The 16,621-nt window shown below is 40.1% G+C and overlaps 1 protein-coding gene across 6 annotated transcripts in view; it reads left to right on the top strand.

Annotated features, from left to right (window-relative positions):
* fbxw7 (F-box and WD repeat domain containing 7) overlaps positions 1-13,542 on the top strand; it is a 189,930-nt gene extending 176,388 nt beyond the window's left edge. For all 6 annotated transcript variants that reach the window (XM_041208186.1, XM_041208006.1, XM_041207915.1 and 3 more), the window contains exons 10-11: positions 560-770; positions 11,701-13,542. In XM_041208186.1, coding sequence (XP_041064120.1) covers positions 560-770; positions 11,701-11,969 — 480 coding nt within the window. In that variant the 3' untranslated portion in view covers positions 11,970-13,542. The remainder of the gene's footprint in view (positions 1-559; positions 771-11,700) is intronic.
* The last annotated feature ends 3,079 nt before the right edge of the window (positions 13,543-16,621 follow it).

Below are 16,621 nucleotides of genomic sequence, written 5' to 3'. Positions count from 1 at the left end.
GGAGGAATTACTTTTCTCAAAGGGTTGTGAATCTGTGGAATTCACTACTTCAGAGTGCAGTGGATGCCGGGACACTGAATAAATTTAAGTAGGGGATGGACCGATTTTTAATTAGTAACGGGTTGAAAGGTTATGGGGAGAGGGTGGGAAATTTGAGTTGAGGCCGAAATGAGATCAGCCATGATCGTATTGAATGGCAGGCCAGGCTGGACGGGCTGAATTGCTTACTCCTGCTCCTAGTTCTTACGTTCTTAAACCTGATGAGGATATTATCACCATTCCCCAAATGCCCTCTCACTAACGTAAGCTCCACTTGCCTAACCTCATTCCCCAGAACTCTTTGAGCAGGAAGCACACTGACCAAGAAAGTTCTTTTGTACACATTTCAGGAATTGCCCTTTATACTGGTACAGTATATGGTACATTACAGTACTCCCTGCAGTGACATGGAAGTAAAAAGAGTGCAATTTAAAAATGAATGCATTGAGAACTATTTACTGCTGTTTTCCTTCAAATCTAAAAGCCAATGGTGTTTTTCTTTTCTCCCTCAACATTGTAGTTTGATGGTATCCACGTAGTAAGTGGTTCACTTGATACCTCTATTCGTGTATGGGACGTGGAGACTGGGAATTGTATTCACACATTAACAGGACATCAGTCACTAACAAGTGGGATGGAACTGAAGGACAACACGCTAGTGTCTGGAAATGCAGATTCCACAGTGAAAATCTGGGATATCAAAACAGGACAGTGTTTACAGACATTACAAGGTGAGTCTGAAAAAGCACCTTTCTACAACAAGACTTGTTAAATTAAAATTGTCTTAAATATTAATATTTTCACTTCAGCCATGGTGAATCCTATACATAGTTTCAGTTTCATTAGCACAGCTTATCTTCATATTCTTATTTTGAAGAACAACAACAGTACATTTATATAGTGCCTTTAGTGTAATAAAACATCCCAAGATGCTTCACAGGAACATTATAAAACAAAATATGACATCAAACCACATGAGGAGATATTAGGTCAAATGACGAAAGGCTTGATCAAAGAGGTAGGTTTTAAGCAGCGTCTTAAAGAAGGAAAGCAAGGAAGAGAGGCGGATCCCAGAGCTTGGGTCCTAAGCAATAAAAGGTGTATCCTGAATGGTGGAGCGATTAAAATTGGAGATGCTCAATAAGATCATGGCTGACTTGATTGTGGCCTAAACTCCAATTTCCTGCCTGCCCCTCATATATATATTCCACTGCGAATTCCAAAGACAAGTGACCTTCTGAGAGAAGAGAAGAAATTCCTCCTCATCTCCCTTATTTTTAAACTCTGACCAATAGTTCTAGATTTCCCCACAAGGGGAAGCATCATCTCAGCATCTACCCTGTCAAGCCCCCTCAGAATCTTAAATTTGGACCCTCGAGCCTGCCCCGCCTTTCAATAAGATCATGGCTGATCAGCCCCAGGCCTCAATTCCTCTTTCGTGCCAGCTCCTCAGAGCCCTCAACTCCCCGATATTTCAAAAATCTATCTGGTTCCTCTTTAAATACTTGCAGTGATTTAGCCTCCACAACTGTCTGGGATAGAGAATTTCAGACATTCACTACCTTCTGAGAGAAGAAATTCCTTCACATCTCAGTTTTAAATGAGTGTCCTCTTGTTCTGTAACTATGTCCCCTAGTTCGAGATTCCCCACCAGTGGAAACATCTTCTCAACATCTACCCTGTCAAGCCCCTTCAGAATCTTGTACGTTTCAATAAGATCACCCTTCATTCTTCTAAACTCTAATGAATAAAGGCCTAACCCTGTTTAGCCGTTCCTGATAACTCAACCCCTTCATCCCAGGAATCAGCCTAGTGAATCTCTTTTGAACTGCCTCCAATGTTTCAATAAGATCACTTCTCATTCTTCCAAACTGCAATGAGTTTAGGCCCAACCTGTTCAACCTTTCCTCATACGATAACTCCTTCATCCCAGGACTCAGCCTCAGAACCTTCTCTGAACTGCTTTGAATACGAGTATATCCCACCTTAAGTAAAGAGTTCAAAACTGTACACAACACTCTAGTTGCAGTCTCACCAGTGCTCTGTACAGTTGTAGCAAGACCTCCCTTCTTTTATACTCCATCCCCCTTGCAATAAACACCAACATTCCATTTACCACCGTAATTACTTGTACCTGCAAGCTAACTATTTCTGATTAATTTACAAGGATACTCATCCCTCTGCACTGCAGCATTCTGCAGTCTGTCTGCAATTAAATAATAGTCTGTTTTTCTATTCATTCTGCCTCACATTTTCCCACGTTATATCCATCTGTCAGATTTTTGCCCATTCACTTAACCTATCTATATGCCTTTGCAGACTCTTTGTATCTTCCTCACAGTTTGCTTTCCTACCTATCTTTGTTTCATCAACAAATTTGACTATAATATATTTGTCTCTTCATCCAAGTCATTGATATAAATCGTAAATAGTTGAGGCCCCAGCACAGATCCCTGTGGCACTCTACTAGTTACAGTTTGTTCAACCTAAAAATGACATATTTATCCCGACCTTTTAGAACATAAGAAATAAGAGCAGGAGTAGGCCATTTGGACCCTCGAGCCTGCCCCGCCATTCAATAAGATCATGGCTGATCGGCCCCAGGCCTCAATTCCTCTTTCGTGCCAGCTCCTCAGAGCCCTCAACTCCCTGATATTTCAAAAATCTATCTGGCTCCTCTTTAAATACTTGCAGTGATTTAGCCTCCACAACTGTCTGGGATAGAGAATTTCAGACATTCACTACCTTCTGAGAGAAGAAATTCCTTCACATCTCAGTTTTAAATGAGTGTCCTCTTGTTCTGTAACTATGTCCCCTAGTTCGAGATTCCCCACCAATGGAAACATCTTCTCAACATCTACCCTGTCAAGCCCCCTCAGAATCTTGTACATTTCAATAAGATCACCCTTCATTCTTCTAAACTCTAATGAATAAAGGCGTAACCCTGTTTAGCTGTTCCTGATAACTCAACCCCTTCATCCCAGGAATCAGCCTAGTGAATCTCTTTTGAACTGCCTCCAATGCCAGAATATCCTTTCTTAAATGCCTGGACCAAAACTACACACAGTGCTCCAGGTGTGGCTTCACCAACACCCTGAACAGTTTTAACAAGACTTCCCTATTTTTAAACTCCAACCCCCTAGCAAAAAAGGCCAAAATTTCATTTGCCTTCTTAATTACTCGCTGCACCTGCATGCTAACTTTTGTGTTTCATGCACAAGGACACCCAGATCTCTCTGTGCTGCACTTTTTTGGAGTCTCTCTCCATTTAAATAATAGTCTGCCTTTTGATTCTTCCTACCAAAGTACATGGCCTCACACTTCCCTACATGAAACTCCATCTGCAGACTTTTGTCCACTCACTCAACCAATCTATATCCCCTTGCAAATTCTTTATGTCCTCATCACAACATGCGCTCCCACCTATTTTTGTATCATCAGCAAATTTAGACACATTACACTCTGCCCCTCCTCTAAGCCATTAATATAGATAGTAACTAATTGAGGCCCTAGGAGTGATCCTTGTGGCACTCCACTAATTATGTCTTTCTAACCGGAAAAAGACCCATTAATCCCAGCTCTTTGACTTCTGTGTGTTGACCAATCCTCAATCCAAGCTAATATATTACCCCCAATACGTTGAGCTCCTGGGCAATAACCTTTTATGTGGCACCTTATCAAATGCCTTCTGGAAATCAAATTACCGATTCCCCTTTATCAACTCTGCTTGTTATATCCCAAAGAACTCCAGCAAATTTGTCAAACACGATCTGCCTTTCACAAAACCATGTTGACTCTGTTTGATTGCGTTAAGCTTTTCTAAATGTTCTGCTATTTCTTAGTAATGGACTCCAGCATTTTCCCAATGACAGATATTGGGCTGACTGGCCTATAATTTCCTGCTTTTTTCCTCCCTCCCTTCTTGAACAGGGGTGTCACATTAGCGGTTTTCCAATCCGCTGGAACCCTCCCGGAATCCTGAGAGTCCTGGAATATTTTGACCAATGCCTCCACTACCTCAGCAGCCATTTCCTTTAAAGCCCTTGGATGCAGGCCATCAGGTCCTGGACTTGTCTGCCTTTAGTCCCACTAGTTTGTCAAGTACTTTGTCCCTCGTGTTAGAGACTGTTACAAAGTCTTTCCTCCCATTAGCTCCTTGTTTATCTTTGGGATGTTCATAGTCCTCCACCATGAAGACAAATATTGGTTTAAATTATCTGCAATTTCCCTGTTCCCTGTTGTCAATTTGCTAGTCGCATCCTCCAAGGGTCCCACGCTCACTTTAGCCACTCTCTTTTTCTATACGAGTTGAAGCTCTTGCTGTTTTTTATATTTCTTGCCAATCTACTTTCATAATCAATTTTCTCCCTCTCTATTAGCTTTTTAGTCATCCATTGCTGGTTCCAAAAATTCCCAATCCTCTGGCCTACCACTAGATTTTGCCACTTTATATGCCTTAGTTTTTGATTGGTACTTTTCTTGGCCACCTTTGTTAACCATGGGTGGTTCATCATTCTCATCGAGTCCTTCTTTTTGACCGGGATAAATTTTTGCTGAGCGTAATGAAATATTTGTTTAAATGTCTGCCACTGCTCATCCACTGACCTTCCCCTTAATCTATTTTCCCAGCCCGCTTTAGACAACTCTTTCTTCATGCGTCTATTATTGCGCTTACTTGAGTTGAGGACACTGGTTTGAGACCTGAGTTGCTTGCCCTCAAACTGAAGTTGAAATTCTACCATGTTGTGATCGCTACCCCCTAGAGGATCCTTAACTATGATATCTCTTATTAATCCCACCTCATTACACATTACTAGATCTAAAATAGCCTGTTCCAGGATAGGTTCTGCAACGTATTGTTCTAAGAAACAATCCCTGATGCACTCTACAAATTCGTCTTCCATGTTACCTCTGTCAATCTGATTTTTCCAGTCAGTATGCAGATTAAAATCACCCATGACAATTGTTGCATGCCCCCATTATTTCCTGATTTATACTTTGTCCTACAGTGAGGCAACTCTTTAGGGGCTTATAGACGACTCCAACCCGTGACTTCTTCCCCTTGCTATTCCTTTTTTCCACCCAAATTGATTCCACATCATGATGTATTGCACCTATATCACTACTCACCACCGCATTGACACCTTCCTTTCTTAACAAAACTACCCCACCTCCTTTTCCTTTTTACCTATTTTTCCAGAACATTGAATACCCTTGAATACTGAGTTCCCAGTCTTGGTCACCTTGCAACCATGTCTCTGTAATATCTATCAAGTCATATTCATTTATTTCTATTTGTGCCGTCAACTCATCCATCTTGTTACAAATGCTGCGTGCATTCAGATAAAAAGCCTTAAGCTTTGACTTTTTACCATTATTACTCATTCTGGTTCTAATTTCTGCTGTTCTCTTCTGCTTATATTTTCTGCCCCTTCCTGTCGCACTTTGATTATAGTTCGCCTCTTCAGTTTTCTGCACCTCTGCTCTCATTTCTTTTTGATTTTTTAAACTTACCTTCAATTGAACCTTTCCCCCAACTAATTAGTTTAAAGTCCTATCTACAACCCTAGTTATATGATTCGCCAGGACACTGGTCCCAGCGTAATTCAAATGAAGCCTGTCCCAACAGAAGAGCTCTCTCCTTCCCCAATACCGGTGCCAGTGCCCTATGAATCAGAACCCTTTTCTCCCATACCAATCTTTAAGCCACGCATTTCCCCCTCTAATCTTATTTACCCGACGCCAATTTGCCCATGACTGAAGTAGTAATCTGGAGATTATTACCTTTGTGGTTCTGCTTTTTAATTTAGTCCCAATCTACTCGTAGTCCCTCAGCAGAACCTCTTTCCTAGTCCTACCTATGTCTTTGGTACCTATGTAGACCACGACAACTGGATCCTTCCCCTCCCACTCCAAGTTCCTCTCCAACCCAGAAGAAATGTCCTTAACCTTGGCTCCAGGTAGGCAACACAGTTTTCGGGACTCTGTCTTTGCCGCAGAGAATCGTATCTATTCCCCTAACTATGCTATCCCCTATTACTACTACATTTCTCTTTTCTCCCCCCACTTGAATGACACTGCACCGTGGTGCTGTGGTCAGTTCGCTCATCTTCCCTGCGGTCTCTGCACTCATCTACACTGGGAGCAAGAACCTTGTGCCTATTGATCAAGGGCATTGGCTGACGCTCATCCAAAGCAATATTGTGGATCCCCATACCTGCCTCACTTGCAGTCACACCCTGCTGTCCCTGACCATGGTCCCAATTTGAAGTAATTAATCCAGGGGATGTGACTCTCTGCTGAAACACAGTGTCCAGGTAACTCTCCCCCTCCCTGATGTGTCGCAGTGTCTGCAGCTTGGACTCCAGCTTTTCAACTCTGAGCCAAAGTTCCTTGAGCAGCCAACACTTGCTGCAGATGTGGTCACCGGATCACACCGGCGTCCACCAGCTCCCACATACTACAGCTGCAAAATATTGCCTGCCCAGCCATCTCTATTCTATTTAATTCATTAATTTGGATGTTAAATATTTTAAAAGTTAATTTCTTAACTGTACTCTTCGGCTGTAATAACATCTCCTGATTTAAACCACATTGCCAATTAAAAGAGACGTGGAAGAGATACCTACCAATCACTTAACTGTTTTCCTTTGACACCACACTTCAGCTCTGACAGGTAGAAACAGGTTGAGTGGCTCTCTGCCGCCAGTTTTTATCTCCTTCCACCACTGCCCCTCTCACGCAGGTCCGCTCTCTATGTGCTGGGCCTCCCTCTCTGCTGCCAGTTTTTATCTCCCGCCACCACTGCCCTTTTCACACAGGTCCGTCTTCGTGTGCTCTCATGCATGTCTGCTTTCCATGTCTTGTTAGTTAGCCAATCCTCTATCCATGCGCATATATAACCTCCAACATCATGAACTCTTGTATAGTTACTTTTTATGTGGCACCTTATTGAATGCCTGTTGGATATCCAAATACACTACATCTACTGAGACCCTTCTATTACTCTGCTTGTTACATCCTCAAAGAACTTTAATAAATTTGTCAAACACTTTTTCCCTTTCACAAAACTGTGTTGACTCTGACCGATAGTAGCAAGACATTTAGAAAATCATTATACAATTCCCTTAATAATAGATTCTAGCATCTTCCCAATGACAGATGCTAGTCTAAGTGGCCTATAATTTCCTGCTTTCTGTGTCCCTCTTTTCTTGATTGGATGTCTGTTACTTTTGTGGTTTTCTAATTGGCTGAGGACGTATCAGATTATCTGAGGCAGGGGCAAAGTCAGGCAATGTTACTGAGGTTGAAATAGGCGGTCTTATTGATGGCACAAGTATGAGGTCAGAAGTCCATCTCAGAGTCAAATATGACATCAAGGTTGCAAATAGACTGTTGTCAGGGAGAAGGATATAGCTGGTAGTTGGGAACAGAGTTTGGAATGAGGACTGAAGATCATGGCTTCAGTCTTCCCAAAATGTTACTAAAACGTAGACCTGGTCATTATTCATTATCATATTGCTGTCTGCGATAGCTTGTTTGTAAATTGGGTGCTGCATTTCCCGCATTACAAAAATGATTATAATTGAAAAGTACTCCATTGGCTGTAAAGTGCTTTGGGGAATTCTAAGGTTGTGAAAGGTACTAAATAAATGCAAATGTTCAAGTTTGAATCTTGAGAAACCGGCTAAGAAAGCCTGATTGGCAGATTGCAAGCTTGGAAGATAAATAGAAACTCGGTATCACTGTACATTTCTTCAAAATGAATGGTTACTGTAATTTCACTTTCCTAATCAGTTTTCAAAGTATAATTTGCTTTATTTAAAGTAATTTTTGTGATCTCCCAAATATGTAGTTTACTTTAAATTTGTGGATGTGATCTTGGATTATTTGTTGTTTATTTGGTAAATTAATACTGAGCCACGCAACCAATTACAGAAGAGATTTTGTTGGATAGAAGGATGTTCCATTGCTTGTAAACATGTAAAATGTTTCTCCAGTGACTGGGTGGGTACATGGACTGAGCGGTGTTTTACTGAGCCATACAGGCATGAGGTTCCAGGTTTGATCTTTGTTCTAACCCAGGGCAGCAGTGAGATTACAACAGCAGATTTTTGTGTTCCTGGTCAAAAACAACACGACATTTGAATAAAGGATTATTTTAAAATAAACTCAGTAAGTCTTGGTCTTCAATGTGTATACACAATCTTTATGACAATATTGTGTTAATACAGTAAGTCCAAACTGTCAGCCACTCAGTAGTATATCTTAAAATATGTAAGGAAAATTCCCTTAAAATAAACTAACTAAATCTCAGTTAACAGTAGGAAGTATAATGCCACAAGCATAGATTGTAAATAGCTAAACGATGACAGACAATGTATCTGAATTCATGTATATCACCCGTAAATATGTCCAAAAATTGGGTGAGATTTGGTGAAAAAATTAAAATAGGATCAACGCACGCTGTTATTAATGTACAAACAGGCTAACAGGCTAGCAAAGAAATTAAACCCTGTGAACTGCAAATTGAGTGATCTGCGCTGCTCCACTGTTAGCTTCACATGATTTTCATGAATGAACTGCATATGCACTTTAATTATCCATTAAACCTACCACAGAAAGTTAAGTTTAGCAGCATAGGTACGGTACACCTTTAACAACAAGTTAATTGTTAATGACTCTCTTTTGTGCAGAACGTAAACAGATGTAAGTGTTAGGTTAATTTAAGAATGGCAAGTTTACATTTTTTCTTTTCCTTTCTCTTTTCTCTCAGTGCAATCTTTCAATTCCTCTCTCTGACATTGAATTCACCCATTCTAATTCACTCAAATTTCAATCCTTCCTCTGTTATTTCTTAATCTTATAATCTTACTGGTTAAGGAGATGCACCATTTGTCCTTGTGTTCACCATGGTCCCAGATGTCCCTGTTGCCCTCGCTGCCCTCATTTTCAGTTCTTACTTCCAGCAATTACATGGGGAAAACATTTGAAAACCTAACTTGCTCCTGCATGTTTAAGGTGCCCGCTTCAGCAAAATCTGGCCCATGCTTTTTTTTAACTAAAATTTGGCAAATTTTTTGCAGTTCTTGAAAAATGATGAGCAATTTGAAATGTTGTCCATTTTTGGCTACAATAATTATCAATAATCACTAACTTATATTTATTCAGATAGTTAAATAGAAATGGCTGTTGCTTGTCTCACGCCAAGTACATTAAGTTGTCCTTTACCTGTTTGCACGTGTACACAGTTTTACCCATCTTCACAATCAAAAACAGAGTTGTTAACCCAAGATACCTTGAAATTTGTCAATCTTACAGATGGAACATTCTGATATTGATCTGATAGAAAAGAATGTTGCACCAATATGCAGTGCACCTGAGTGCACTCGAAGGAGAATTAAAACCAGCTTGACTAGTTTATCAGCTGGAGGCAAAGCAAGATGGAGGGACAATCAAAATTACTCACCCTTACCGGATTTAACCACTTCATAGACTACTGAAAGTAGTCAGCCAAATCCCTGATTTACAGAATCATAGAATGATTACGGCAGAGAAGGAAGCAATTTGAACTCAGGCCGGCACTTTGCGAGAGCAATTAAGCTAGTCCTACTTTCCTGCCTTTCCCCGTAGCCCTGCAAAATTTCCCCCCTCAGGTGCATGTCCATTTCCCTTCTGAAAACTACAATTGAATTGCCTGATTACCCTCTCAGGCAGTGGATTCCAGATCTCAACTACTCACTGCCTAAAAAAGTTTTTCTTCTTGTCACCTCACATTCTTCTGTTGTTCACCTTAAGTTAATGTCTTTTCGCCCATGGGAGCAGTTTCTCTCTATCCTGTCCAAATTTTGAATATCTCTATCAAATCTCCTCTTGGCCTTTTCTTCTGCAAGGGGAACAACCCCAGACTTTCCAATCTATCTGCACAGCTGAAGTTCCTCATCCCTCGAACTGTTCGTGTAATTTTTTTTTTGCACCTGCAGAGCCCAGAATTGGACTTAATACTCCAATTGAGGCCAAACCTTTTTGATTTTGACTCCATGCTCTATTGTAAAACCCAGAATCTTTAATTGAGGGGTTGTACTTGATAGGATTTTGATATATAAATATGCATGATGAAGGGGTCATTTTCTTATGGAGTAGGAGCCATCTCATTAATTTCAGTTGTTTGTATGATATTGGTTGCAAAGTATTTCCATAAAATGCATTTTTTTATTTCCGAAAAGAATATAAACCCAAAGCATGGATTTAGGAAAAAAGTAATTTAGAAAAGAAATTTATGTTGGAATTATTGACAATGATGGAATTATTGACAATGAAGAAAGATTGTAGGAAATCAGTGTTTCCTAAGCTATTTTGTACTTCAGTCCCATTTTAAGAGTTGAAAATTAGCACTTCCCTAGGTGCAAACAAAAACAAAATAGCAGTAAAGCAGCATAGTAACCGGGACCGGACTTTGAGACTCAGTAAAACAGCAACAGGCAGGAGAACCATGGCTCAGTGAGAGAGAGAGAGACTGAAAAGCAAGCAGGGCAAGGGCAGGACCAGATGTCACCTGGGCCATGGTGCCAGTCTGAGACACATTCTCGAAGGAGGGATTGCTCAGCCTGTGCCTCTGTTCAATCACTTCAGAGCAAAGTATCGCCAAGCCTGTCTTCAGGGTTTTGTTTTTACTTTTTCTGACTTTGAATTCTTGTGCAGTCCATGACAAATTGAACACCACCTGAATGAATGGCAACTCATTATAGGGATTTTTATTAATTTAATTTGCAGGCATAACCAGAAAAAAAGCTGCAATCCTCAGAAATTTCTTGCAACTCTATTCGCTGTTTCTGCGACCCCAGTTGGGATCAGTACCTACAGTTTGGGAAATGGTGCTTTAAGCATTTCTAGGTTTAATTGGCTAATTGGTTTGTGAAGTAATCTGTACAGATTGGCATAATGAAGGAATTCAGCTGCATGTTTTCCTCTGAATATGAATTGAGTTAAGATTAATTTTGCACATCACTGGTGATGTGGACGTTTTCAACAAAAACTTAAAATCCTAAAATTAACACTTTGGAGTTAGTTTTGCTTCTTATTTAAATAGTGATAAAATAGTTAATGTCCTCATCATTTTTCTAAAGTTTTGTGAGATGTTAATTTTTGATATTAAATATTTGAAATTTATGTAACAAAACTGAATGACTTGCATTTATATATCACCTTCCATGATCACAGAGTGTCTCAAAATGCCTTACAGACAATGAAGAACGTTTTGAAGTGTAGTCAATGTTGTAATGTTTTTGTGATCTTGATTGAGAGGTAAATATTGACCAAGTCGCATCACATTTGAAAGACAGCACCTCTGACTCCCTCAGTGCTGCTCTGGAGTGTCTGTGATGTTTGTGCTCGAGTCCTGGAGTGCAGCTTGAATCCACCACCTCTGACTCCGAGGTGAGAGTGCTACCAACAGCCACAGCTGAGATTATTAACATGTTAATTTTTGCGCACAGAAATAAATTGGAGGCACAAGTTCAAAGTTGATCATGCTGTGTGAACTATTTTTCCTGCCAGTAGCATATTAAAACTGTGATGTTGTTACCCAGCTGATGATGTATAAGGATATGTAGCTTTTTGGGGAATGGCTTTTGATTCATCTCATTTTATTTTCCTCACCAGGTCCTAACAAGCATCAGAGTGCTGTAACATGCCTCCAATTCAACAAGAACTTTGTAATAACTAGCTCAGATGATGGGACTGTAAAACTTTGGGACCTGAAAACAGGAGAATTCATTCGAAATTTGGTTACACTGGAAAGTGGAGGCAGTGGTGGTGTTGTATGGAGAATCAGAGCGTCAAATACAAAGCTTGTGTGTGCAGTAGGAAGCAGAAATGGGACTGAAGAAACAAAGCTGCTCGTTTTGGACTTTGACGTGGACATGAAGTGAAGATGTGGAATAGGAATATACCTAATGTTAAGTCAGTGTACATCACCGTGCTTTGGTGGGTACAGGATATTGGCTCGGGGCAACAGGATGCATGAAGAAGACATGGAGACCTATGGATCACCGGGAAAGGGAGTAAGGGGTGACGTGTTATAACTGACAAAATCTGACTTGTTCAGATGCACATATTGTCTTGTTATATCTGGCTTCCCCTTTGACTCTGGGCAGTTTTTGTGCAGAAAGACTTGATACAAAGCCTAGTGCAATGATTATTTTTTTAATGATTATCAGCAGCCAACTCTCAGCAGCAAGGCATAAAAATTTTTATTTGAAAAGTTATGTTTTAAGCAAGCTGCTTATCAGGCCAAGAGCTGGTTTTCTTAAAGACTTGGGTTGTTTAAATGTCTCAGTTTTGTCCTTCCAGGTTTCAACATTTGGAACCTTACTGTGAATTTTGTACATTTTTTTTATATATATATGAAATATATATATATATATAAAAAAGCCTAATGTTGCCAACAATCGGTCACAGTATTAACATATATTTCTCTATTTATTCACCATTGCTTCCAGATTCTTTTAATGAGGGATTGTATAGTTCTTAAGAGGCAAATTATCCTGAGTGATCTAAGTACTTAAAGAACTCAAAAGCTGGAAGAGTTCTTGAGGTTGTTATTCAAATAAGTCTTTGGGCTTGTTAAAGTTGTCCCAGCCCTGTACTGTAATCCCAGTGGCCAAATAACTTGCTGCTAAGTCATCTTTTGTGACATTTCACATCCAGACTCTGGTTCTAAATTTGATCTGGTATGGATGATTTTTGAGTTTTAAAAAAGGCATTTGCCACTGAAACTTGAGCCAACTGTGCCTCTGAGAGGCTGAAAGAAGGAAGGAGATGCAGAATGGCATAGTGTGATTTGCTTGCAAGAAGGAAATTGAGAAGTGTTATGTGCTACTTTGGAATGTTTTTTTTGTTTCCAAACAATGTTGAACACATTCCTTCAGATGGGAGCTCTTTCAGCCTGTATTGTGGAGAATTTCATTGTGAGGACTATGGTGGACAGACAAGAACACAATTAAGATCATTGACATAATGCAAAAAGAACAAAAAAATTTAAGTAAGATGTGCATACAAATAAGAGGTGTTATTGCTGGTCAGTCTTAGTGTAAACAGTATTGAAATATCCAATTGTTACAGTTATTGCTGTGAGCTACTGACGAAACAATACCAAATGTTTTGTACTGAACGCAGCACAGGCGACAACAGTTAAATTGTTTGCCTAATTATTATTCAAGATCCACAAAGCAACATGAACTGTGAAAGTGGTTTAACACTGTATACTAAACAATCTTGAGTTAGATACTTTGTTTTTCTTTTTATTTTCCTGTTAATTTATAGTCTGGTTTTTAAAACAAAACAAAACAAAAAAAAATCAGATTTCAGATTTTTTACTTTACAGTATGTAACTGCCTGACGTGATGGAGAAACCTTAAAGGGATTGTGTCTATGGTTTGATTCACTTAGAATTTTTATTTTCTTATAACTTAAGTGCAATAAAATGTGCTTTTTCATTTGAAATTATGCTTGTTTAGCTTTCATGTTGTACTGTATGGTTTATGTTGAATGATATATTCCTCATTATTCAATTGCACTTTGTATAATAGACTGCTGCTACTTTTCTTATATTCCCGCCCTAAAGATTCTAGTTAGTGCAGTGATGAGAGTTAAAATCATCAGTTCTCACAAAAGCCCATTTTATGTCTTTAAGCTTTTGATTTTTTATATGCAGCTGCATAGAAGACACATCTGTTGGCAGTGAACTGCTTTTATGGGAAAATGATTAGTGTTGATTTACTGAGCTTTGAGTAGTTTTTAATGTGCCTTATTCGGAGGGACGCAAGTGAAAAAATTATTTGATATTGCAGTTATTTTTTGGCACTAACTTTTCAACTGATTTTAAAGGATGCTATTTCTAAATTTTATAAAGTAAAAAACAAAATAAATCAATTTTACTTTTGCCAGCGTCACATTCGCTTGAGCCTTCCCCTTGCTGTAAGATTCTGTGATTGCATGGATGAGGTATTTCACAACTACTGCCATTGTTCCCTTAGTTGATCAAAACGTGAGGTAGCTCACTGAATTTGTTCAATGAATAGTTGAATTCTATAAATCAGTAAGTTTTTTTATTCTTTCATGGGTTATGGGCATTGCTGGCTAGGCCAGCATTTATTGCACATCCCTAATTGCCCTTGAGAAAGTGGTAGTGAGCTGCCTTACTGAACCACTAGAGTCCATGTGGTGTAGGTACACCCATAGAGCTGTTCGGAAGAACTAGAGCTTTTGTCATCAAGCTTTCTGGGTATGCTCTACTGATCAGAGTCCTCTCCCTGTGGCTGCTGATGTGAATCTGCTGTACATGCCCTGGGCATCAATATAACTACATCAAGAGATTTTCCATTCTAACCTATCTTGCACCCACATCTGAATTCTTTACACTCAGTGAAACTTGCCTTTGGAAGTAGTTCACTTCAAATATACTAAAGGTATGGTGTTACCAACTAAACAGCCGTGGTCAGGACTGCATCCACTATACCTAAGATTATAACTGGTGAGAGTTGACAGCCTAGTTCAGTACCGTATTTCAGTCTCTGAAAACAGGCATCAACTAAGTACTTAGTGGATGATTCCCAAGATCTTAACTGCCTTCGATGAGGAATATGATATCCAGAAGATTACACAAATGGCCTACTTAATTGACATAGTCACACAATGCAACTAGCAATCAATTGCCACCCAGCATTTCACACGTGCTTACTATAACATTGAAGTGATGCAGATGACCACGATCAAAGTCACAATACTGTTAGATTTTCCAATGAGTTGTCTTTCAGGTGGTAAGTTGGTAAATTGATCATAAGTATAGCTTGGCTCAGTTGATAGCACTCTTGAGTCAGAAGGTTCGAATCCAGAAACATAGAATGATTGCTGCACAGAAAGCTATTTAGCCCATCAAGCCCATGCCAGCTTTCTACAAGATAAATCCTCCACGGAGAGAGATGCAGGAAACATCAGTAACAAGAAAATCTCAATCCCAACTGAGTTGCTACTTACACTTCAGCACAGCCGTAGCCTTTACCTCCATTTCTGGCGTTTCACTTGACAAGTCATGAGACAGCACCTGCCCCAGCTGCAGTGTCCTCAAGGAGTTGTTTTCTGCTCTCCACCCAGTTCCCCACTCTCCACAATGTGGGGATAGAGAGACTACATTTCCCAGCCAGCGCTGTGAGGCCCTCCTTCCTGGTTTGGATGGTGATGATGCTTGTGACCCAATGCGCTCAATGGCGTCAATTAAATATTGCTTTTAAATCTCCTAGAAGGCTTTCTTTGGCCATCAGGAGACTGATGAAGATTGCAGAGGACTCCTGGCCATTCCGGGAGGGTTGGCAACCCTACCTTCATGTTCTTCCTAAAGTGTGGTGCCCAAATCACAATATTTCAGTTGTGACTGAACCAATGTTTTATAAAGGTGGTTTATAACTTCCTTGCTTGTGTATGCCCATTCCACCAGCCTGTATGTCCCCTTGAAGTCTGTCACTGCCCTCACTGTTCACTACACTTCCAAGTTTTGTCTTATCTGCAAATCTTTAAATATTGACTTGTACATCCAAGTCCAAGTACCACTCTGGAGAACATCATAGTACACCTTGCACCCGTCAGAAAAAGAACTGTTCACCACTTCTGTTTCCTTTACTTAGCCAATTTCATATCCATGTTGCCAGTACCTCTCATTCCATGGGCTTCAACTTTTCTGGCAAGCCTATTAAGTGTGTTATGATGCGGTTAGAGACCAGTAACGTTTTAAAGTAGACAAAGTTTGAAATCCCAGTTACTCAAGATTAAAGCCACAAGATGCCATAGTTTTAAACAAACAAAATAAACTTTACAAAGCCAGAAAAGTAAAACAATTTACAATATCTATCTTATACATTAATCTCATGTTAATTTTGAACGTTCAATTTACCTGTGCATTTGCTGGGAGAGGTGGTTGGTTGTAGTTTGGAACTTGTGTGGTTTGCAGCTCACAGAGAAGTCCTGGGAGCTGATAGCAAGCTCCAGGCAGTTAGGGCTGAGAGAGAGCCTGGGAGTTAACACACCACACTGCACAATAAGTGACAGATGCGACCAAGACAGATCCCACAGATTTCTCAACAACCCCGCCCCCCGCCCATACATCAGTGACCATTAAGAGTCTCAAATCTCAGTAAAATTCTGCCTCCCTCAGGAGGGATTTCAAATCCTCACTTTCGAAGCTCTAGCCTCTGAATTCCTTTGAAAGTTCCTCCAACTCTGACTGCCTCAATGACTATACTCCTCCTGATTTAAGGTGATTTGCAAAAGATGCAAGTGTGATGTAAGAAAAAACTTTTTCACGCAAGTGGTGCGGGTCTGGAATGCACTGCCTGGAAGTGTGGTGGAGGCAGGTTCAATCGAGGCATTCAAGAGGACAATAGATGATTATTTGAATAGAAACAATGTGCAAAGGTACAGGGAAAAGGCAGGGTAATGGCACTGGGTCATAATGCTCATTTGGAGAGCCGGTGCAGACATGATGGGCCAAATGGCTGCCTCCTGTGCCATTAAGATTCTGTGACTGTTC

Source organism: Carcharodon carcharias, chromosome 1, assembly GCF_017639515.1.
Source record: "Carcharodon carcharias isolate sCarCar2 chromosome 1, sCarCar2.pri, whole genome shotgun sequence".
NCBI classification, from domain to species: Eukaryota; Metazoa; Chordata; class Chondrichthyes; order Lamniformes; family Lamnidae; genus Carcharodon; species Carcharodon carcharias.
The sequence above is the reverse complement of the archived record's forward strand: the minus strand, read 5'-3'. Positions and strand labels throughout refer to the sequence as shown.